Below are 23,257 nucleotides of genomic sequence, written 5' to 3' on the forward strand. Positions count from 1 at the left end.
GCGGGAGGGAGGGAGGGAGGACGGGGAGAGGCAAGGAGAGTTAGAGCGAAGGGAAGGTGTAGGGTAGAAGGAGGGCGGCGGGATAAGAGGTGAAGAGGGAGACGTAGGGTCAGGGGAGGAGGCGATGAGTGGGGAGGGAATCAAGTAGAAGGCCAGGGGATCAAGACGGTTGCGACCTTCTCTCCTGACGTTGTGAAGCTGGACAACAATTCCTGCACACCAGTCACAACCTGCAGTAAGAAATCCTCCTCCCCCCGATTACTGCCTTATTTCCTCTTGCTCCTCCTTCTCCTGCTCTTCCCTGTGTCCTTCTCCTCCCCCCTCACCTTGCCCATCGTTTCGTCGTTGCTCCACAGGCCAGCATACTCATCTCCAAGCGAAATGATGCATGCTCCTGTAGAAAGAGTGAGTGATGCACAAGCAAGCAAAGGAGAGAGAGGAGAGGAGGGAGAGGAGGGAGAGGATAGGAAGTGAAGAGAGAGGGGATAGGGAATGGGAGGAGAGGGGAAGAAGCTAGTGACGTGAGCGAGCTGACCGGTCAGAGTGGCTATGTCAACAATTTCTTGAGCTCCTGCAGAGCACACGAGCTGGTAAGAGTTGTATCGACAAACAAACAAACTTTGTTTCCTCTGTCCCTTCTCCTCCTCCCTTACCGGCTTGCTCCGCATACACCAAAGCATCTGCAAGCGTCAGCCTTCCCTCAGCATCTGTGTTGAGAACTGCAAGTGCGAAGTCAAATCCCTACCTCTTCCTCTTCATCTTCCTCCTCCCCCTACTCCTTAGCTCTACCCCCTCCACCCCCTTCTACCTTCGATGGTCTTGCCGTTGCTGGCAGTCAAAATGTCTCCGGGTCTCATGGCGTCGGACGAGATCTTGAAGAAAGTGAGCATTATGAAAGAAGGAAGAAGGGAGGATGGAGGGGAGGAGGCGGATGATGATGATGATGATGATGATGATGATGATGATGATGATGATGATGATGATGATGATGATGATGATGATGATGATGATGATGAGGAGGAGGAGGAGGAGAGCACCATGTTCTCGCACGCTGCCACGATGAAGTGAACCTCAACTCCTTCCGGCTTCATCATCCCCACAGCCTGCTCGACATTTCAGTTTCCTACTTTGCTGTCTTCGTCCCCGTCCTTCTTCTTCTCCCCTCCCTCCCGCTTCGTCTGAGCGTCCTCGCTCACCTTGGCGCATCCCAACGTTGCAGCGCTTCCTCCCATGTCGAACTTCATCAGCTCGATCATCGATCCAGCACCAGCCTGTGAGACATTGAGTGAGAAACAGGAGGAGGGAGAGCGAGGAGGCATGAAAACGATGGGAGGAGAGAGAAGGGAGAAGAGGAAAGGAGGAGCGAGGAATGGGGAGCGACAACAGAGGAGGAGGGATGCAGAGGAGGAGGATGAAGAGACCTTGAGGTTGTACCCTCCTGAGTCAAAGCACAATCCTTTGCCGACGATTGCAATCTGCATGAGCAGGTCAAGAGAGATTTACAGCATCTCATCAAAACATTCTTTCCTTTCGATCCCCAGGCTCATGACTCCTCGACAACCACCACCACTACCTCCTCCCCCTCCTCCTCTACAACGACCACTACTACTTCTTCCTCCTCCTCCTCTACAATGACCACCACTACCTCCTCTTCCTCCTCCTCCTCTACAATGACCACCACTACCTCCTCTTCCTCCTCCTCCTCCTCCTCTACAATGACCACCACTACCTCCTCCCCTCCTCCTCTACAACGACCACCACTACCTCCTCCTCCTCCTCCACCACCACCACCACCACCTCCTCCTCCTCCTCCTCCTCCTCCTCCTGGACCTCTTACCTTCTTCTTCACCTCTCCCTTGGGCTTGTAGGTCACATGAATAAATTTAGGGGGCTGGGCTGATCCCCTTGACACCGCCAGGTACGCGCCCATTCCTCTCCTCTCGCACTCGTCGCGCTCAAGGATGGTGCAGCTCATTCCATGCTCCTTGGCGATGTTCCTTGCAGTCTCAGCCAGGGTGGAAGGAGTGACGTAGTTTGAAGGAGCTCCCACCAGATCTCTAGCCATCTTCACCCCTGACGAACAAACAGTAAGGATCTTGCATCGTTCTTCCTCTTCCTCTTCCTCTTCCTCTTCCTCTTCCTGCCCGTCCCCGCATTCCTTGCTTCCGTCCTCGCTCCTCGCTCCTCGCTCATTCTCCACCCTTCTCCTCTCACCCTCGTTAATGTGGAAGGAGGACTGAACGAGCGCATCGTCGTACACATCGTTGCTCGCGATGACCTCCAGGCTCTCTAGCAGGCAACCTTTCTCCTTGTCATCTCCTGACTTGAAACGCACGTCGTGGTAAATCCCCTCCAGCACAGCCTGCGCCTACTGGTCACCTCCTCCACTCCTTCCCCACCATCGCGGTCACCTGCACCATCGCCTTCACCGCTGTGCTGTCAAACCCCTGGGGCACGACAACAGCTGCTGTCTTCGCCTTCTCGGTCTTGGCAGAGCTCGCAATCTGCTTGCCCAGAGCGAAACCTGACGCCATTGCAGCCTGGGTGACATTCCCCATCCCCACCAGCGACAGTTTCTTGAAGCTCGACGACTTTGCAAGGCGGGTCAGCACGGAGGATCCTGACTTGCCCTTGAACTCGTTTTCCTTGATGATTTCGGACAAGAGGCCGTCAATGGAGGCGTCGAGCTCGGCAGCGGCTCCAGTCAGGCTGACCAGCGCGTTCTTGTCCTCTCCCCCGACCTCAGGGAAGGGAAAAAAGAGCAGGTCGCCTTTCCATTCCTTCGGGGAGGAGGTGCTCTGACGGACAGCAAGCTTCGGGGAGTCTGTGAAGACAGGATGGTTGCCAGCAATGGACGACATTCGCACCAGGGGGAACGACTGCCTGGTCACCGAGCTCCTGGTCAGCTGGAGAGGTTTGTACATGGATGACGGACGTAGCGACTTGTCAAACCAGCTGGAGGAAGCAAACCTCCTGCCCATCAGCGCAGGAGTCATCTGGAACGCCCAGGAGGACTGAAATAGGAGTTAGTGCTGTCCGATCAACAACTCCATGGAGCATCATGATCAACTTGGAACATTTAGCATTAGAATGTTCCGATCTTTCACCAGTTCTCTCAACTGATTACCCCGCTCAAACCGTCTCTTCTTCACAGAATGAGTTTGAGAACACCTTGTCTATCACATCAACTCTCGTTTTCTGTCCATTGTGCTGTGGTGTGCATGGTGTGGTGTAATGTGATGTGATGAGATGAAATGTGATGTGATGTGATGAGATGAAATATGATGTGATGAGATGAAATATGATGTGATGCGATGCGATGCGATGCGATGCGATGCGATGCGATGCGATGCGATGCGATGCGACGTCTTTATCGTCTTCATCTTCTCACCTGCGCCATGGCGACAACAAGCAGCCCCTGCGCGCGCATTCCTTTATATGTTTAAGAGGCTCGCAACCTGATTGACCTTGTTTGAGTGCCGGGTACCATCACACAGGGCGGCCCCGGCGGCAGCCGGGCGGCCCGGCCCGGCCGTCCGATCAGAGCCGCCCGGCCCGGCGGGCCGAGGGCCCCGGCCCGTGACGGCCTCGCCGCATGCCACTGGGCCAGGCTCAGCTGGGCCAGGCTCAGCAGTACTGATTTCAAGTCCGAGTCATTTTAACTTCAACTTGAGAGGCTGAGTCAACCGCGCGACGCCGGGCGAACTTTCAGGGCCCGGCTCTTCAAAATCCTAAGCCGGGTCCGATCGGAGACTCTGCCAGAGTCTCCCCGCGCAGCCTTACCCGTATCGTACGGTCTGTCACGCCGTCGTACTGACTAGTAGTAGCCCGGCGAGTCCCGCCGATCTGGCCCACGGTCCGCCGAGTCTCTGCCACCGCGGCGCCGCGCGGCCGGGCCGCCTCGGCCGGGCGGTGCCGCCCGCGGCCCGGCCGGCACGCCGGTGACCCGGTACTACCGTACGGTCGGCCGACCGCCGTTGCAGTACTAAAGTAGGGTGGTCACCGCAGTCAAAAGTCACGTTCTCGGCACGCTGCCCCGACTCTCATCAGTCACGGTGATTCGGGTTTCACCGATAGCTGTAAGCCTGCCCGAATCCTCAGGCTAACCGAAAGATGATCTAATTACTAGTTACTGTGGCCCGTGCCGGCTGCAGGGGGCCGGAAGGAGGCACGAAGAGGCAGCAGTTGCGTCCGTTAGTTAAGACCTCGGGGATAAAGAACTCTACCTCATGACATGTAGGCCATGACAGTGATTCGGTCGGCCGGGCCGATCTTTAACCCTTCACGGGCCCACCTCGGCAAAGGTGACATGGACTGCAGTTGTACCCGGTGACCGGGTAGTTCTAGGCTACAAGCGAAGGCATTGAGGGGGTAGGGTGATGAGAGTCAGTACTGTAAAAGCGGCAAGGGATTCAGGCTGACCTCTTTGCTTTCAGAGGGTTACAAATCCCGTGACTCCTATGGCTACCCCTTCACCCCCCTTCCCCCCCTTGATCACCCCTACCCCCATCCAGTAGAAACCTTTCACGAGCAACTGAGGCAGGCAAGTCACGTCAAGCTTAAGGAGTTATAGCAGAGAGGAGAGGGGTATGCTCGATTTACTTTGAGGACAATTAGAAAATGCTCGACGTAGACCCCTGAAGGTTTCAAGATCTCGTTCTCTTTATATAGTTTGCATGAGGGTCCGAACGTACCGTTCGAAGTTGCGCTTGTCTCCGATAAACTACCCTACCCCACCATGAATTTAAAAAGTACCATTGACCCCCCAGGATTACCTGAAAAGAACCCCTGGGATGGAGTTTGAACCCCACCCTAAGATAGTTGCAGTGCGCATTCATTACTACACCTGTGCTGCCCAAATGGAAACACCCTCCTCCCTTCTTCAACTCCGCTCCGCTCTACACTGCTCTCTACTGCTCTCCTCCACCCTCCTATCCACTCCACACTCAAGCCTCAATCAACTCTCCGCTCTACACTCAGCTCCACTGCTTCGTCACTTGTTTTCTACACCGTTTGAAAGGATTGTCGTGACGACGATGACATCAAGAGTGTTCGTTAGTGCAAGGGCTAGGCGAGGAGCAAACAGAACAAACAGACCCTTCCTTCATGAACGATCGAGAGAGGTGGAGATCACAAGACAAGTCATCCTAGAACACATCCACATGAGGCAAGTCGATGCGGCCAGAGCGCTGGTAAGAATCCTCAAGCAATTCACAACTCCTTATCTTCCCTGCTTACCTTGCTGTCAGGGCATCTCTCTCACGAGCCTCAAGACCGCATGCCGCCGTTTAGGCTTCAGCCGATGGCCCTACTCCAGGCACAGGGCCCCAGACACCACCCTCCAACATGTACAAGAACATGAGCACGGCGATACAACGGACGAACGAGTTCAACAGGAAGTTAAGTGGGACAGTGAGAGTGACAGAGAAGAATACCTGTTGAGCCTGGAGGATCAAAGCGGGAGGGACATTGATATAGAGGCTTTTGGTGAGGAGGATCAAGTCAGGATCGAAGGGTGCGGAGAAATTGAAGGATCATGGCTGGAGTGGTATTTACGTAGCACGGACGAGGACGATGTGAGTAGGATGTGGAAGGAATTGGCTCAGTAAGGGGATTTGCTTGAAGTTGATCTATGATCTACAGATCACAGTTTTGATTCATGCCTGCATGGAGCGACGAATGTTTAACTTTGCTCACGGTGAAGCTAATGATACTCAGTAGTTCCCTGACTTGATCAATGGTGAATAATCTACCTTAAAGTCGCTGTCACATAGCATTAAAACATTGCCTTTACTTAAAAAGGGCCAAACTCCAAATACTTTTTGTCCTGGGATGTTTTTGTCACAACCCGAAGCTGTACGGGTTGCAGACGTCCACAGCGAAGGTTCAAGGCCCTCCGCTGGATCACACATATAGATGTAGTGTAGTGATGTCGAGTTTACTAGCGATGCTTGCTCAGCGTGGCATGCAACATGAGGAGAGAACAGACCCTTCTAGCTTGACAGGCTGATCCTTACATAGGCTAAGGGAAGTACTAGGGGTACTGGGGTAGACTATCCTGGGTTATCCAGGAGAAGTCAGTTTCGAACCCCAGTACGAGACAGCAAACTGTCCTTTCTTTTCAGTAAACCTTTGTCTGACTCGGGCTCGGTTCCTATGAGCTCTGACATGTCTGTCATGCTTATACAGAGTGCGAGGGGGTTTGTCAAGGAAACATCACAGTCCGTGACTAGGAACTTGATGTTGCATCCACGTGCACTGGGTTGCAGCAGCAGCAGACATGGCGATATCGCAACGGCATACAAGTCTGGCAGTTACAGGCAGACGAGGCTCCGATGATAACCTGGTGAGGGAACTGTTCCAATGAACTAGCAAAGCTGCGCTGGGGACGAGGAGGATGCAAGCCTGAAGCTAGATTCCTTTATGTACAGCAGACAATACAGACACTGCTACAGAGTACTGGAGTTGCGACCACTCTTCTGCCTCACACGTACAAGCGCACCTGATCTCCATCGAGACCAGTAGTACATGCCGTGTTAGTTGCTCGGAACTTGACTGCATCCACGTGCAGTCGCAGCAGTATATGCCAACATCAGAACTCTGACTCTCTCTCTAGCTCGCGCCCCCTCCGTCCGTCTGTCCGTCCGTCCCCCGAGACAAGGATCAGACAGTGAGGGGAACTTGTGCTTTCTGTTGGTATAACGACGACGTTGTCGTTGAAGACATTTTGATATCCAACGATCCTGATAGCAGAGGTCAACTCTGTTAGCGTCACAAGTTAGCTTTACGAGTCAAGAGTTTCAGTAAAACCTCAACGGATGTAGGGGCAGCGCATTGACCGTTGCAGCGCAGTCCGTCTATTAGGTTTTAAAACAGAGACCTCTGGTGGGTGTTGTAAAGTGTCGATGATGAGATGTGACAGGACGTGACGCCGCCGTGTCAAAATCGTGACTTGTAAGTCGAAACGTTTTGATTTAAGTTGACGACCCCAAAAAAATCCCCAAAAAAGAAAATTAGGACTACATCAGGAAGAAGACATCCATTTTTCTTCTTTCAGACCTCAAAAGACGCGATTTCTGAAAGGAGGTGCCCCGCTCGTAGCACGAGCGCAAGGGACAGCATCTGCCACATCAAACAGCGTCACGACGCTGCTAAACCTCCTCCTCCTCCTCCTCCTCCTCCTCCTCCTCCATCTACCTGGAAGATCCACTGACAGGAACAGCACAATGCAGGTGTGAGGGGCAAGACTCAGAATCTCACACATGTCTACCATTGTGCTTGTTGGGGCGAGACCGCGGCGAGGAAGCAACGGGCTGCATGAGCATCAGACAACGCAGGAGGTCGAAATCACAGGTCCAGTCATTCAAAACCTCTTCCATATGAGGCAAGCTGACGCTGCAAGGATCCTGGTGAGTCACTGTTCTGGTTCTAGATCATTCGCTCACGCCATTCTTCAGGGCATCTCTCTCTCGAGCTTGAAGTCCGCGTGCCGTCGCCTGGGCTTCCCCCGATGGCCGTACTCGAGGCATAGACCCACCGCCACTCATATCGACGACAAGACAGACGAGGAGGCCTCAGGTTCGACTTCTGCCGCAGGATGTAGCCCAGCATCAGCCCCTGGATGTGCCAACTCCCTTCAAACCCTCCTACCTGAATTCCCCCGAATCACCTACTCCCCAGACAGAGTCAGAGACAGAGAAGAGGTGGCAATGACGACGCCCTGCCTGCACGAGGCTGCTGGCGGCGACTGGGAGGGCGAGCGAGGCATAGACACGTCATGGCTGGAGAGGTACATGCAGAGTACGGACGAGGACGAGGTGTGAGGAGGGAGGAGAGGAGAGAGCGAGGAGGGAGCGAGGAGCGGAGAGGATCTAACGCATTAAAGAAGCATGGCGACGAGGGTTGTGAGGGGAGGGTGCGGAGGGCTGATCATCAGTGCTACTGGAGGTCTGCTAGAGGATAAATCTTGCTCTAGAAGATGTTTCACCACAACGCATGCTCGTAGAACCTTAAAGAAAGCACAAGAGGCAAGTGCGAGCGATGCCTCTAGATGGTGAGCAGGATTACCAAACAAATCCGAAAAGCGTCATGGAGAGGACAGGGGAAAACGCGTGCAAGGTGATTGGGACACGCTAGAAGTAGCTCGATTCACAGCTTCTCACGCAATAGTCCGTGTTCTCCTCCTCCGCTGCCCACATCCTCGACTTCTTGGCTAAACTTGCTTCCAACAGACAACGCTACAGGGCCCTCACTGACCACTTCGATTTGCCGCTTCCGTCGAGGATCACCATGCACTCCTATCAGCCGCTGAGCGGCGATGTTACCGTCACAGTCCGCGCGCGCGCGGATGAGACCCGGCGGGCCGGACGTACTGGAAGTTCGCCGGACAGGCGATTCACTCAAGTCTGAGACTTGTGGAGACTCTACCATGGTGGCACGTTGAGTAAAGCCGCGAGGAGGTGTAAACCAATCTCGAGATCGATCTTCGTATCTTAAAAGGGTTGTTGGATATCACTCCTTTTCGAGTTGCAGCCTCAATCCATATCCGTTTCCGACCAGTCGCTCTCGCACCTCCCTGGCTCCAACACGAGTCGATGCCCCTCCCCGTCACTCCCCGTCCCCCCTGCTCTCCCTCCCCCCACATCTCCTCGTCCCTACGTGTCTGCTCCCCGCCCCTTTGCTCAGATAGCCATCTCTCTTCCCTTTTCCCCTCCTGCACTGATCGCTCCCTCAAGCTCATCAATGTCCTCTTCCGTCCTCATCGGCGCGAGACCTCGGGATGGTATGGCCCATCACACACGCAGCAGCGAGGAGAGGGAAGTAGAGGTCACCAGGCAAGTCATCTTGGACCTCTTCCACATGAGGCAAGCCGACGCTGCCACCTCCCTGGTATGTATCTCATGCCCTCCTTCATCTCCCTTCCTCCCCCCCCTTGTCTCGATCCCTCCTGCCTGGCTTGCCGTGTCAATGAGACATGCGCTGATTGCGTTTCGCTCCTCAGAGCATCTCTCTCTCGAGCTTGAAGTCCGCGTGCCGTCGCCTGGGCTTCCCCCGATGGCCGTACTCGAGGCATAGACCCACCGCCACTCATCTCGACGACAAGACCGACGAGGAGGCCTCAGGGTCAGCGTCAGGGTCGGGCTCATCAGCCCCTGGTGCTGCTACTACTGCTACTGCAGCAGCAGCATGTGCATGCGCATCTCTTGCTGACTCGTCATCTCCTACTGCTGCTTGTGCCTCTGCCAATCTCACTACACCTTACTCTGATACTGCTGCCGCCGCTTCAGCTGTTTGTTCGAGGTCTGCTCCAGATGCCTGCAGGTATGCGGCAACCAGCTTCAGCTGCTTGGAAGAGGACGAGGAGGGAAGCGAGATGACAGCGACGACGCCCTGCCTGCACGAGGCTGCTGGCGGCGACTGGGAGGGCGAGCGAGGCATAGACACGTCATGGCTGGAGAGGTACATGCAGAGTACGGACGAGGACGAGGTGTGAGGAGGGAGGAGAGGAGAGAGCGAGGAGGGAGCGAGGAGCGGAGAGGATCTAACGCATTAAAGGAGCATGGCGACGAGGGTTGTGAGGGGAGGGTGCGGAGGGCCGATCATCAGTGCTACTGGAGGTCTGCTGGAGGATGTTTGCACGACGTTAGCTCGCCGATCGATTCGCGAACTTGGAGCGTATCGGGCTGTACTTTCAGCCGTCGTGGGCCATTCTAAAAACCAACCTAAAGAGACGTTCTCGCAAGGTTATGGTACATGTAGCAGATGTGCGGATCGTATGCTAGCCCATTGCTCCGAAGCAGCCAAGATACTCTTATGACCAAGAGAAGCCGATGTTTGTTGATAACCCTCGCCATCAGCATAGCCGTGCTTGGCCAGCCAGTGTCGCTAGTTTTCTCTCTGTCCATAAGTCTCCATGTTCATGATAGAATGATGGCAGAACGCGACGGTCGAGCATGCACGAAGGCGTCAAGGCCAGTCTCAACTCCAGCCACTACGATACTTCTCCTCCACGTCAGCACTTCAGTCTGCTGCAGCTCGGACCGCCCGGCCGGGGTCCCTCCGTCCTTGACCAGGGTCATTTGTAGCTTCAACTCCTTCACGAGCTGTCAGACTGGTCCAAGCAAGGGGAAGTGCAATCACCCATTCGAAGCTCCCAACACTTGATCTCAGCGTCGGGGCAGCGGAGACTGGAAGAGTGAGGAGCTGTTGGAGGGTAATCATCAAGGGAGGACGAGCATGGCAGGGAGGAGGGAGGGACAGGAGAAGCATCGTTCGTGCTGTCTCACCATGTTGGTGTGCAGTCGGTTCTCAGTGCAAACCGTCCTGGAGATATGCTGTGTGCATTGTGCGTTCTGTTGAGGTCGATTAAAACCTCAATGCAATCACAGATATGCAGGCGGCAACCGGATCGTTGTCCGAGTCTGCCGGGTATGTAGCGTAAGGCTTGTTGATGGTTTCTTGGCTCTCAATCGTCACCGTTATCCTCTCACACTTGACAGCAGCCTGCAGTGCAGCAGGTTAAAGTCACGAAGTCTGACGAGAGCGGCAACCCTTGTTACCTCGCTGAAGTCGAAACAGATCGCGATGTTTTCCCCGCAGTGGAACTCACCATCGGGCATTTCGAAGTACATCACCAGCCTGTTCTCGAACATGATTTTGAACGAGGACATGTCAATGGGTGCCGAGGAAGGAACACTATCGTAGACTGCAAGCTCCGCCGGCTTCTCTAGTGATGACAAGATCTTCTCTCCTATTGAATTCCTCGCCTTGCCAAGGAGTCAGCCCACCCCACTCCCAGCAGACTCCCACCCCACTCCCAGCTTTTACCCGTTCCAGGGCCTGAGCTCTTGCTAAGAACTCATGGTACAGGCTTCCCTCTAGCCCGAAGATCTGGATGACGTGTACTTGCTAGCTCCACTCCGTCAGCCGATGTCTGCTGGGGCAGTGCTGGAGTACCTGGGGCGCATACCGCGACACTACCCGGAGGGGCAGAGTGAGCACTCGCGGCTGAGGCACGATGTTTCCTATCCCTTCCAGCTGTATCTCCACCACAACCCCGTAGGTGAACGAGAAGCATTTCCCTGCGATGATCCCCGTGCGTCAGGTCCGAGACAAGAGACAACTGGGGACCGTGTCGGCACCTTTGAACGTCGGAGGGAGGAGAGGAGGGAGTGTGAACTCATAAAGGTACGAGCGCTTCTCGCCTTCATAGATGACGGCATCTGAGCAAACTGATAGCGAACACTTGTTCAACACACATCCCCACGAGTAAGTTCAGAAATCACCGAGCGTCTGCTGACTTTCAAAAATCTGTTCCAAGGAACCCGAGTCGTATTCGCCAGGAAACTTAGTATGAAGGTAGCTGGACAAAGGAGAAGATCTTGCGATCCTAGAGCTCTTGTCCAACTTCCCATACCTCGGGTTCAACCGGATCCATCCAACAGCGCTGCATGAAACTCCAGGGTCAGTCCTTCAAGGTCGGGCCACCAAGGTTCACCTAGCCGCGCAATGTAGCACAGTGACGGACTTCTCGTGGTTCGGAACTCTCTTCTCCGGACATGGCCAGCAGATGCTGATCACCGCCCGAACACAACTACGAAGAACAAGGCGCGCATCAGCGAACCGGGGCCTGACCACCCAATGAAGCCGCTGTCGCTCCGGATCCGCCATGCTGAGCTCGCCCTTCCCAGTCCTCGACCAATCCGAGGCCTCATTCTAAACCTCCTCCCCTTACAATAAGCTATGACTGACCTCCCACCTCCTTCTCCTCTCTGCTTTACCTGCCTGGCGCCGCCATGGCGTCCACCGCCTCCAGCGTACACTCCATTGTGAAGCTGGACCAGGCAGTTTGATTTTTAGTGCTGAATGATGGCAGACCATGGTCGGAAATACCATGAGGCAGGCCCGCGGGCTATCAGTGATCGGACCGGCCGTACGGTACGCGGCCCGGCCAGTGCCACCCGCCAGGTCGCAGGGCCCGCCCGGCTCCAGCAAGAGTACCGTACCGGTCACTGGCAGTGGAGTATCTGGTCTAGAGGAGGGGTAATGATATATAATGGAGGGAGGCTTGACGTTGACGGTCAGTCATCCTCCCTTCTTTACTCAAAGTTAAGTTAAAAATCAGTACGAGGACAATAATAGAGTCGACCGGTCCTACACCGTGAAACTTTCGACCACCCCCACCACAGGGTCTGCGATCCCTGGCCACCACCCACCTCATGGGGGGAAGGTACAGGCGGCCAGAGGCAAGGAGGGGTAAAGATTGGAGTAAATAGACAGGTAGGGGTGGATACCCATTCGACTCCGGCGATAATCAGGCCGCTGCGTGGCAATCGGAGGGGTGGAACCAATCTCAAGTTTTGAATTGAGACCACCCGTCTATATTACTGATTTAGTCCTCTAAAAGAGAGGGTGGGTACAGCATTCCTGATGATACCCGCCACCGACGTCCGAGAGCCTGGACCTGGGCAGTTCCGAACCGACTCCGGCCGGAGAGGGGGTGGGGGTTGAATCTGCTTTGACGAAGTGGTGGTGGGGTGGTGTTCTATACCCTGAAATGGTAGGGTGGTAAGTCTGAATGCATATGGTGGTAGAGTTGGAGATGCTTAGCAGGAATGGTGTTGAATCAATTTGAGGGTCATCTGAGGTCAAATGAGGGTGGGTAGTCGTACGTTTTCAGGGTGGCGGGATTTGGATGGCACGATAGGTTTCTTGGGCTTGCCATGGCTGTTCTGATCGAGGGAGGAGAAAGAATGTGCATACAGCAGAGAGATGCTGATGTAGCATTGCACAAAGAAGTGCTTTAGGGTATACAAAAGATGCGCCGATGTATGATGGCTTCTGTCGGAGCACCAAAATCTTTTCACTCACGAAACAACCTGGATGTGTAACGCACGTCATCACAGGCGGTCGATTCCGCTCTAACTCACATTTCTGCAGAAACCAGCAGCGCTCTAAGATCCCATGAACTTTCATAATGGTTATTTTCATCCGACCAGCTTTGGAAGTAACCAGGTTCATTGTCGTCATTTTTTCTTCCGTTGAGTGACTGAATTTTACAATTCAGCATGAAATGAACATGAACAGCTTTTATCTTTCCTCAACAGCAAGCCCTGCCTATCCCTCATATGTCAACATATCCTTGCGTCCGCCAATTCATTCACACCCGCACGAATTTCACATTCATAACTCCGCAAAGGAGGTACAGAGCGAAGCATCGCCTTTTGAAACGTACTTACAAGCTGTGCAGAATCTTTTCAACTACCCTGGCCATGAAAACAGATATTTCCATTTCATTCTGTAAGCCCTCATATGCATCTCTAAAGTTGTCACTGAAGCTCTGTCTTTTCTGCAGGAATCGTCAACCACACACGATGAATTTACAACACCCTTCGTTTCATGCACACTCGAACCCCACATTCTTTCTGAATCAAGGAGTCCCAAGGTAGGGTTGATTGGACTGCACAATTCAACTCCTTTCGATGTATTTCAATGATTGAGCATGGTTACAGCTTTCATTCACACAGGGATACATCATTCATTGTGAGAGTATCATCGTGAATTGAACTCGTGAGCTCACTTGTTGCTGTGGCAGAAATACTCTGCGAGACGATCAAAGAATGTGACCGCACCTTTGAGTAATCTTTGCCAAACTTTCTCTGCTCTTGTCAGACCTGATGATTGATCCTCGTCCAGTGGTTCCAACAGCGGAGCAACACTCTTCGCCGCAATCAAACTCATTCTGTGCTCTGTGCGGTCAAACGGTTGGTACCCTTGAAGTCACGACAGAATGCGGTCACTACGCTCACTCCAGGCACTCTCCTTGGTTACTTGTATTAGCCGTTGATTGCATGGTTTCAGTTGTTGGCAGCAGCATATGGCAAAGCATGCCGATCTGCACAAGAAGACCATCACTTGTCCGGTTTGCAGCACCAACTTAAATCTCAGACAACTCGAGCATGCTCATGCAAGTCCTCATATGAAAAGCTCTCATTTGAATTCTATCTCATCTTTGGACGATCATTTGGATGATGGTCTTTATCCCAAGTGCTACCAGATCACTGATGGGAAAAGTCACAGCAATTTTGATGAAGGTAGTATCACGCCGATTTTCTCAGCGTTGATGTAATTTTCGATTCAGATGAAATCGACTCTTCTGTCGATACCTCAACCAGCTCATGCCCAGAGGAGCAATCCTTTCTGACGTGAGCTTTCCATGAATCAAGCTCGTATTTGATTTGAACGCTTCAGCTCATCTTACATTGCAAGCCCGAATCTCAAGAGTGACGGAATTTGTGCTGAGGTATGCTCTTCTTGCACCCTTTGCTATGGGTTTGTGATTTCCTGCAGGTTGGTTTCCTTGACAACTCAATTTTCACGCCATACAAGCAAAAACGCTTCATTGAGATAAAGAGTCCACCCTCTGCTCGTTCACAGGAAGGTAGGAAGTTGATTATCACCTGGAAGACGTTTTTGATTTTGTCTCCAAGGTATTTACCGACGAGTACTGCATGCTCGCAATTGTCAGCAGAGTATAAGATTTTCTACGGATGGTACAAAGCAAGAGGTGTTCATTTAGAATTCAAGAAGATGCAGTCAGGCATTAACTGACTGTTGAATCAGTTCCATGATACATGTCGAGGTGAACAAAACCTCACAAATGTTCATGGCAAATTCAGAGTTGCTGGCAGTGATGAAAACAATAATCCTTCAGCAATCTTGTTCATGTGAAAGAATGAATAGGTATTGTTTGTACAAAAATAAAGCTGTTACGCAGCTCTTGCTTTCCTGGTTAATGATCTCAGTTTGATAATGATTTCCTGAATCAGTGACACAATCGGAACGTGACGCCAAACATGAAACTTTGGATAGCATATGATCACAAAGATTCATTATCAACAAGGAGACATGTTTGGCTGTGTGGAGGCTGTCCATCGGTAGCGCTCATTGGCCATGCAAAGCTTTCTCCTTCTCTTCCTGAGCAATCATGGCCCTCGATTTGATCGGGATCAGCTTCGGCTTGCAGAGTATCTCAGTCAGGGTCCCTTTCTCGCTGTACACCAGCCCAGCCTGCAGTCGAGCAGGAGATGAGCTCAGAGTGACTTGGAGCAGAGAGCAGAGAGCAGGGGGCAGGGGGAGGGGGCAGGGGGCAGGGAGCCTTACCTTCGACAGGACTTCCCTCGGAGCCGACTCCAAGTCGCTAGTTCCCTTCATTGGCTGGGTGCCCAAACGACGTCCTGCCAGGCTCTCAGTCATGCTGCTGTGACATGGGACAGAGGAGGGCTCTCAACCATTCGACCTAGTTGCGCACTGTAACTTCACCCAAAACGATCAACTAGAGCCCGTTGCACTCTGAAGTGCTTCCGTGACGTCAACACGGCTTCTACATGAGCACCCGGCTCGCTTCAAGCTCGCACTGATCTCAGAACTCAGAAGCCTCTTCTGAAATCATCGTCCCTCGATACCTCCCCTCTCCTCCCTCTCCATTCTCCTCCCCACCCCGCAAGTATCCCCTCATCCGTTAAAGAGTAACGGTCCTCAACATCAAAGAGGGCCCATCGGGGGGAGGGGAAGGGGAGGGGAAGGGGAGGATAGGGGCGCGTGCAGGAGTTCACCTAGCCACATCTCACAAAGACTTAGCAGGCAATGTTTATCTTCCCCACCATCACTATTCCTGTTCTAGCAACTCCCCCTTCCCTCCCACCTATCCCCGATGCTTCGAGGATCTCGAAGACTCAACTGATATCAACCCTTCGCCACTTTTACCCTAGCTTGACATTGCGGCATCAGTTAGGATCATGTGCACCAGAAGAATTTGATATCATCATCCGCATGCGCATGCCTCTAAATGAGAAGGCCGAACGAGGATTTTCTCGTTCATGATGAACAAGATGACGATTGTGACCACGAATGCTCAGAAGAGGTATCTATCCTTGGTGTCAACCATTGCTGTCAGATTCATTCGTTTCCATTACTTCATCACATCCAGGTCTTTGTGTGATTCTGTGCTACAAGCATGCTGTGTTTGCCATTGATCCGATGTCATCTCTGTTCCCGACGGAAACATCTGATGACTTACTTTTACCATGTCTCATGTCTTCCATCCCCCCCCTTCTTCCTTCGTCTCCTCTGATCGCCCAATCATGAATCTCCTGACCTCATCCTGCATGGATGCTGGCATCCATGTGCCGATTTTCTCCTCTCTCCCATGGATCCGGTTTACATGACTACCCCTCACCCCCATTTTGACCACCAAAGTACCCCTGATAGCTATTGGTTCCATGGCACTTTGGAGGAATTGTTGAGGCGGACCGTCATCAATCACCGATAACGGATGATACGGTTATCGATACCCCCGTTCTCAACCGCCCAGCTAGGTTGACCGCTGGAGATGCGGGCTAGCCCAAGGGATGCACAAGGAGGGAGAGGCGGGAGAGGCGGGAGAGGCAGATAGGACGGGCACAAGAGTGCAGGAGAGCCTCAGTAGAGAGAGGAAGATCAGATATCTCCAGACACGTGCTCGCCGTAGACGCGCGGCGAGCGAAGAGACTGAGAGTTCAAGTGGTTAGTGAACGGCTGCGAGGCACACCAAGATAGGCAGATGGAGGCAGGAGAGAGCGAGAGGGAGAAAGACTGCCGCCAGAGCCATGGATCATGCTAGATCCTTGCTGATTGCACTTGACGCAATGCTTTCAATGCTTTCTGAACATGACTGCGGCAGGTTCGAAATGTAAGTTGGTGAGAGACGAAGCTCAACTTGCTTGAGCCATGGAGATAGACTTTCACTATGAGGATATAAGCTCGCCAGACAGCAAAGCTGACACTCGCCCGGGAACGTCCACGGGAAAGATATTGAAGGCTTCAGAGCACGAAGCATACTGGACCGAAGATGCCAAAGTCAATCATCGTCCTCAAGTTCTGCAATGCTCGGATGAAGAAGAGCAACTAGAAGTGCAGGAGCTGGAGACTGACATGCCGTCCTCTTCAGGGTGGAAAGTGGTCGAGTACACGGATAAGAGCGAGAAAGCTCGAGACCGTCGTGAAGATCAGGGTCAGCCAGTGAGCGATGGTGACTTGGCCTTGCTGTCTGATTTGAGGAGCCTCATCGACGAAGCTGTCTTGCTGGTTGAGCACGCGGCCGATGGCGTTTATGAAGACCTGGTGATGACGCTCGAGCAGAGCAGCAGCCCTATCGGTCGTGCTATCCGAAACGAGTTGAGCAAGAGGACGGGAAGCGCGGATGTGAAGTCTCTGGCAGTGACCAGCTCTCAGGAAAATGGTGTCGATGCAGCACTTGAAAGGCTGGTAAAGGAGGGGAGCGAGCTGCTGGAGAAGATGCCGGAGGAGCTGGTGGAGACGCTCGGGGAGGCGCTTAGGAGCAGCAGCCCGGTGGCGCAGATGCTTCGAGACCAGCTGGAGGGGGGCAGGGAGGAAAGGGAGGAAGAGGAGGAGGGCGGGAGAGGGCTTGAGAGAGAGCCGGGAGACAGGGAGGGAGGCGGTGGAGTAGGAGAGGGAAGGGCAGATGAGAAGGCCGAGGAGGCACTGAAAGAGACAGGAGCAGCGGGCAGCAGCGGGCAGGAGCAGCACGGGACTAGTACCGAATCGACGGAGGAGACGAAAGAGGACAGCGGAGAGATCGATGCGGAGGTGGAGACGGAGGGGAGAACACATACGGAGGTCAATGGAGAGGAGGGAGGCAGCGGGTCAGGGGAGGAGTCGCTGGTGGGGAGGCTGGTAAAGGAGGGGAGCGAGCTGCTGGAGAAGATGCCGGAGGAGCTGGTGGAGACGCTCGGGGAGGCGCTTAGGAGCAGCAGCCCGGTGGCGCAGATGCTTCGAGACCAGCTGGAGGGGGGCAGGGAGGAAAGGGAGGAAGAGGAGGAAGAGGAGGAGGAGGGCGGGGGAGGGCTTGAGGGAGAGCCGGGAGACAGGGAGGGAGTCGGTGGAGTAGGAGAAGGACGGGGAGGGACAGAGGGCAGGGAGGGCGATTTGGGGGCGGAGGAGGACAGGAAGGCAAGCGAGAAGGCCGAGGAAGCCGAAAGGGAGACAGGAGCAGCGGGCAGCAGCGGGCAGGAGCAGCACGGGGCTAGTGCTGACATGGAGGAAGTTGGAAGCTTGGGGGTGGAGGGAGGGGACCATGTGGAGGAGACAATAATGTCAGGGGAGGAGGAAGCCGGTGGTAGTGCTGGTTTACCGCACTCTGCTCAGGAGGAGCTTGTCGGAGCAGAGGTTGCAACTGACATGGAGGAGGGAGTGCATGGAGGGAAGGAAGAAGACTGCCGGGCAAGGGGATCTTTGCAGCAGGTTGAGAGGGATAGGGAGGAGAAGGACAATGTTGGGAAGATACTGGGAGAAGAGCAGGAGGTGAAGTTGGAGGTGAAGCAGGTGGAAGGGAAGAAAGTAGAGGAGGAGAACCTGCGAGCAGAGGTCGGCCAGTATGATGTCGGCTCTGATGGAGGGGACGGGAAGCAAGCTGCGAGCAAGGAGGAAGGGCAGGAGGATGGGAAGGGGCTGCTCAAGATCAGGATCCCTTCACTGCCAGAGACGAAGACGAGGAGAAAGGGGAAGACGGCAGATCTTGAGTTCGAAGGAGGTTGGTTGTGCTCTTGGGGAGCTTCTGAGGTTTGACATGGACTTGTTTGCAGCTACCAGTGAAGGGAGTACAGAGGGTGGGAGGGGAGGAGCAAAGTTGGTTGACAGCCCTCCTAGGAACTCACCTCCAGGTCGTTGATGAGTTCGTGCTTGCTTGTTCGGTTGCACTGTTGGTCACATGGCGATGGGATTTGTCTTGACAAATTCTCTCTGCCTCCTCCTCCTTCTGTTCCCTCACTCCCTGTCCCCCCCTCCTCCCTGTTCCTCCTCTTTTCCTCCTCCTCTTTTCCTCCTTCCTTCCTCCTCCATTCTTCTCCCCCTCTATTTGCTCCCTATCCCCCCCTTCTCTCCTTCCCTCTTCTCCGTCTACTTCATCTCTCTGCCTTCCATGCTCTCGGATCACCTCAACTCGCTCCTCATGGCTGATTTCATTCTTTCAGTTCGATCGCCATCCGTCAGACTCTCCCTTCCAGTCTCCTCCCCTCCTCCTCAAGGTTGACCATCTGCTGGCAACTAAGCTCCCCTCTTCTCTGTTCCTGCTCCACCTCCTCTTCCTCCTCTTCCTCCTCCTCCTACTACTGCTCCTCTTCCTCTCTGTCTCTGTCTCTGTCTCCTTTCGCTGCTGGCTTCCTTGTCCCTCTTGCGCCTTGCTTGACTTGCCTTGCCCCCCTACCACTCTGTTCCGATGACCTTCTCCTTCACTCTCCCTCCCTCCTCTCTCCCTCCCCGCCCTCCCCTCCCTCTCCCCACCTCCCTCCCTCGTCCTCTCCATCCTTCTGTTCATCTTCCTTAATCTTTCAACCAGCTTCTCGCTCTCCGCATCCCAATCGTTACAGGATGCTGGCAGGTTTGGACCTCCCTTCATCTACCCTTTCCTCATACATATCCTTCTTCTCTGTTCTCGTCCTTCTACGTTCTCCCTCCCTTACTCTCCTCCCTCCCAACTTCTCTCCGCCTCCTCTAACACGTTCAACAGCCAGCAAATCAACCTCTATCCTCCTCCATGACAGTCCCTACTGCTCGCCTCCTCCTCCTTCTCGCACATCTCCCCATCTTCATCCTCCTCTCCGCCCCAAGAGCACTTCCGATCTCCTCCCGAAGTTCGCTCGCAGCAGGCGTCTCCCTCCTCCAGCTCGCAGCCGCATGTCCCTTCCCCTTCATCTTGCACATGAGAGCATAGCGCCATGGCAAACGCGTGAAGGCGCCAGGAGCTCGTCGAGCCGGAGGAGGAAGAGAACAGAGGAGGAGCGCAGAGACGAGAAGCAGGGATCTGTAACGAGGGAGGAGGAAGAGGAGGAGATTTTCGACCTTCTGCGTTGTTCGAGCATCTTTGCTCCCCTCCTTTTCGAATCTCTCCCTGTGGGCAAGAGCGTCGTCCCCTCCAGCATGCTAAGCGCGGCTCGAAGAGGGTGAGAAGAGGGAGGAGGGGAGCGGATGGAGGACAATCATAAGGAGGAGGAGGAGGAGGACAATCATAAGGAGGAGGAGGAGGAGAATCATAAGGAGGAGGAGGAGGAGGAGGAGGAGGAGAGGGTGGTGGTGGTGGTGGTGGTGCCGGACTTACTCACTTTTCTCATTTCTCAGCTCTGTGGAGGTAGAGGTCGCTCATCAGGACAGGAAGAGCTTTCCGATTCTTACCAACAAGGTGCGAAGTTGGAGTAGGAGTGAGGACGAGGAATATGAGCATGAGGAAGAGCAGGAGAAGCAAGCTATGGAGCAGTGAACGAAGAGCAAGGGGAGGAGGGGCAGGAGGGGCAGGAGCAGGAGCAGGAGCAGGAGCAGGGGCAGGGGCAGGGGCAGGGGCAGGGGCAGGGGCAGGAGCAGGAGCAGGTTAATTTGGGGTGTAGGTCAACACTTCCATCTCATGCTCGTGGAACTGGAGGGACGAGGAGCCAGCAGGGCTTGAGCTGACCATCGAAACTATCAAGGCAAGAGACATCCTTGTCCGTCCTCCGTCCTCCCACCTCCCACCTCCCTCCTCCCTCCTCTAATTCTTCACTTCTCTGCTCCTTCCTGACTCTCTCATCTCCCCTCCTTGCTGCAATTCTTATCTTTTCCTTTCTGAGACGTTCTGAAATCAGAGTCTTCCCGTGCTTGACCGCTTCGGCCTGGCAAACTTGAAGGCAAGTCGGGGAGGAGGGGAGAGGAGAGCGAGCAAGCGAAAGAGGCCGAGAGGGAGCAAGTGAAGGAAGAGGAGAGGGAGCAAGTGGAATAGGAGGAGGAGGAGCAAGTGAAACAGCAGGACGAGGAGCACGTGGAGGTGGAGAGGGAGCAGGAGCGAGACGGGGAGTGCGCGGGAGTTGAGGGGAGCAAGTGAATGATCGGAGGAACAGGTCATGGCAGAGATTGGGAAGAGCGTCAGAACCTCCCGGGCTTACAGGCTGATGTATGATCCTGCCCCTGCCCCTGCCCCTGCCCCTGCCCCTGCCCCTGCCCCTCCTGCTCTCGCTCCCGCTTCCGCACCTCTTGTTTTCGGGCGTTGACCTGGCATAGGGACGAGGCTGATCTCAGCATGGGCGAAACCTTCTGGCTGCCTTGCGACCAGCTAGCAGGAGGAGAAATCCCGTCGCTGACTATGGTGAGAGGGATGGAATATACCTGCTGCTGCTGCTGCTGCTGCTGCTGCTTCTCCTCCTCCTCCTCCTCCTCCTCCTCCTCTCCTCCTCCTTTTCTCCTCTCCTCCTCTCCTCCTCTCCTCCTCTCCTCCTGTTCGGTCATCCTCGCTGGCAAGAGATCTGAGGTCTCGTCGCAGAGTTTGCTGCTCGTCGACTCGGAGGTGCTTGTCCGTGAGGTAGCCCGGGCATGCCGCATCTCGACGATGAGGGAAGGAGAGGTAAGGAAGAGGAAGAGGGAGAGGAGGGTGGAGGAGAGAAGGGAGAGGGAGAGGAGGGACGAGGAAGGTGGGAAAGGTGTAAGGAGGAGGGAGAGATGGCAACGAAGCAAGGAACGGGAGTGAGGCGGGAGGAGAATGGAGAAAGGGGAAGGGAGGAGTTGGAATTGGACGAGGGAAATGGGAGAGGAGGAGGGGAAGGGGGGAGAGAGTCTGGTTGTTTCCTCTCGTTGAGATATTCAGCTCTCATCAGCGATGTAGATGATGAAAATCGGAGGGAATAGTCCTGATGCTCCTAAAGGGATGAAGAAAGTAATTCATATCTGTAGTCTCTCCTCTTCCTCTTCCTCTTGCTCTTGCTCTTCCTCGTCCTCGTCCTCTTCTTCCTCCTCCCCCTCCTCCTCCTCCTCCTCCTCCTCCTCCTCCTCTCCCCCCCCCCCCCTCCAGAACTCTTTCCTCTTGCTGCTTCTCAATCGATTGTCTTTCAGTCTTTTGTCGTCTCCTCTGAAGCTGCCGTCCTCCTCGGCCAATTCGCTTCTGGAAGTCCCACGAAGATGCTCAAGGATCTGAAGAAAAAAGACAAGGTCCTGCTCTTCTTCTTCCTCCTCGACCTTCTTCTCCTGTTGCCTCTCCTTCCCCTCCTCCTCTATCTCAATCTTCAATTCTTCACTCCAATTTAGCAGTCCTTCAATCCCATCCTTTCACATATTCTTTCTTGGCTTTCGATTGTCATCCTCCTTGTCTGCTCTCCATTTTCTCCCTCTTGCATTCTTCGTTCCCTCTGCAAAATCTGCTACCTCTCTCCTCTCGTCATAACGTTTCTGATCGCAGTCAAAGTTGTTCAAGGAGTTGCTTCTCAACAGAGGAACTTCGATCGGTCACTCCTCGCTCGACTCCCTCCTCTTCTTCTTCCCGCTCCCTCATCACTCTTCTCCTCTTCCTCCTCCACACTTCGCCCCTCCCCTTCTTCTACCTCTCTCTTCTCCTCACTTGACCCGCAGGCGCCCCCTCCCTCCTCCTTCCCAGCTCCTTCCCAGCTCCTCCACAGATCCTCATTGCTGTCAAACCCTTCCAGCTCGTTCACGTTCCTCGAGCTGCGATTCTCAGCTCGATTCGAGCTCGACCCCAGATAGCCCAGCACCTGGCCCAGCACCTGGCGTATCCCCCCACTTCCCATTTCATCCGCTGCTGACTGCGCAGCAGGAGGCTGGAGGAGGTTGACCTCTCTGCTGGAGGCGGAGGCGCAAACTCCCTCACCGTCCATGTCCATGTGTACTCAGCTCGGCAGCTCCCGGCTTGGGTCAAGCTGGGGTACAGCGAATGCGACCCCTGCTGCTTCGTACGGGTGGAGGATGCGGCGTTCAAGACAGGTGCGAGGGAGGAGGGTGGCGAGGAGCAGCAGGAGCAGCAGGAGAAAGAGGAGAAAGAGGCGCAGGAGAAGGAGGGGTGTCGGGTGTAGGAACGAGGAGAAGAAGGAAGTATGACAGCACTGGAAGAGAAGATCAGGGGTTGAGACAGGAGGGAGGGGATGGTAGACGAAAGGGAGAGAGGCAGGAATCTACTTATCACATTCTTCACTGACTTGTCTTGTTCTTTCAGCCTCTCAGCGTTTCAGCCGGCAATCGGGTGAAATGCCTTTCTGGGATGAGCGATTCGTGTTCGAGTCACTTCACAGCTCCTCCGGTGCCATCGAGTGAGAAAATTCTGCTCCCTTTCTTCTCCCGCTCCCACCTCCATCTCCTTCCTCCTCCAACTCCTCCCTCCTCCCTCTCCTTCCACCTACCTCCTCTCTCCTCTCCTCCTCCCTCCTCTCCTCCTCCTTCGTCCTTCGATCTTGCT

At 54.3% G+C, this 23,257-nt stretch overlaps 6 protein-coding genes across 6 annotated transcripts in view; 4 read left to right on the forward strand and 2 right to left on the reverse strand.

Annotated features, from left to right (window-relative positions):
• GUITHDRAFT_68651 (hypothetical protein) overlaps positions 1 to 2,861 on the reverse strand; it is a gene marked incomplete at both ends in the record, with an annotated part of 6,834 nt that extends 3,973 nt beyond the window's left edge. The window contains 11 exons of the mRNA XM_005835441.1: positions 177 to 248; positions 327 to 394; positions 536 to 571; positions 654 to 719; positions 809 to 872; positions 1,038 to 1,103; positions 1,197 to 1,271; positions 1,422 to 1,475; positions 1,838 to 2,110; positions 2,261 to 2,368; positions 2,418 to 2,861. Coding sequence (XP_005835498.1) covers positions 177 to 248; positions 327 to 394; positions 536 to 571; positions 654 to 719; positions 809 to 872; positions 1,038 to 1,103; positions 1,197 to 1,271; positions 1,422 to 1,475; positions 1,838 to 2,110; positions 2,261 to 2,368; positions 2,418 to 2,861 — 1,326 coding nt within the window. The remainder of the gene's footprint in view (positions 1 to 176; positions 249 to 326; positions 395 to 535; positions 572 to 653; positions 720 to 808; positions 873 to 1,037; positions 1,104 to 1,196; positions 1,272 to 1,421; positions 1,476 to 1,837; positions 2,111 to 2,260; positions 2,369 to 2,417) is intronic.
• Positions 2,862 to 7,262: 4,401 nt separating this feature from the next.
• On the forward strand, positions 7,263 to 7,823 carry GUITHDRAFT_105664 (hypothetical protein; the record flags this gene model as incomplete). The annotated part of the gene is made up of 2 exons (XM_005835442.1): positions 7,263 to 7,409; positions 7,458 to 7,823. 2 exons carry the CDS (start codon positions 7,263 to 7,265, stop codon positions 7,821 to 7,823), a joined length of 513 nt encoding a protein of 170 aa, XP_005835499.1.
• Positions 7,824 to 8,742: 919 nt separating this feature from the next.
• GUITHDRAFT_105665 (hypothetical protein) lies at positions 8,743 to 9,493 on the forward strand (the record flags this gene model as incomplete). Its single annotated transcript, XM_005835443.1, has 2 exons — positions 8,743 to 8,889; positions 9,002 to 9,493. 2 exons carry the CDS (start codon positions 8,743 to 8,745, stop codon positions 9,491 to 9,493), a joined length of 639 nt encoding a protein of 212 aa, XP_005835500.1.
• A 424-nt stretch (positions 9,494 to 9,917) lies between these two features.
• On the reverse strand, positions 9,918 to 11,714 carry GUITHDRAFT_105666 (hypothetical protein; the record flags this gene model as incomplete). The annotated part of the gene is made up of 11 exons (XM_005835444.1): positions 9,918 to 10,094; positions 10,141 to 10,203; positions 10,287 to 10,352; positions 10,405 to 10,503; positions 10,560 to 10,766; positions 10,828 to 10,908; positions 10,957 to 11,081; positions 11,142 to 11,222; positions 11,286 to 11,446; positions 11,498 to 11,593; positions 11,638 to 11,714. 11 exons carry the CDS (start codon positions 11,712 to 11,714, stop codon positions 9,918 to 9,920), a joined length of 1,233 nt encoding a protein of 410 aa, XP_005835501.1.
• A 1,184-nt stretch (positions 11,715 to 12,898) lies between these two features.
• On the forward strand, positions 12,899 to 14,294 carry GUITHDRAFT_151767 (hypothetical protein; the record flags this gene model as incomplete). Its single annotated transcript, XM_005835445.1, has 9 exons — positions 12,899 to 13,014; positions 13,067 to 13,201; positions 13,250 to 13,299; positions 13,355 to 13,444; positions 13,512 to 13,542; positions 13,595 to 13,813; positions 13,861 to 14,093; positions 14,141 to 14,204; positions 14,251 to 14,294. Coding segments are annotated over exons 6-8 (433 nt in total), but the record flags the coding sequence as incomplete, so codon positions are not given.
• A 2,473-nt stretch (positions 14,295 to 16,767) lies between these two features.
• On the forward strand, positions 16,768 to 18,624 carry GUITHDRAFT_136641 (hypothetical protein; the record flags this gene model as incomplete). Its single annotated transcript, XM_005835446.1, has 1 exon — positions 16,768 to 18,624. One exon carries the CDS (start codon positions 16,768 to 16,770, stop codon positions 18,622 to 18,624), a length of 1,857 nt encoding a protein of 618 aa, XP_005835503.1.
• Between the last annotated feature and the right edge of the window lie 4,633 nt (positions 18,625 to 23,257).

This window comes from Guillardia theta, assembly GCF_000315625.1.
Source record: "Guillardia theta CCMP2712 unplaced genomic scaffold GUITHscaffold_21, whole genome shotgun sequence".
NCBI classification, from domain to species: domain Eukaryota; class Cryptophyceae; order Pyrenomonadales; family Geminigeraceae; genus Guillardia; species Guillardia theta.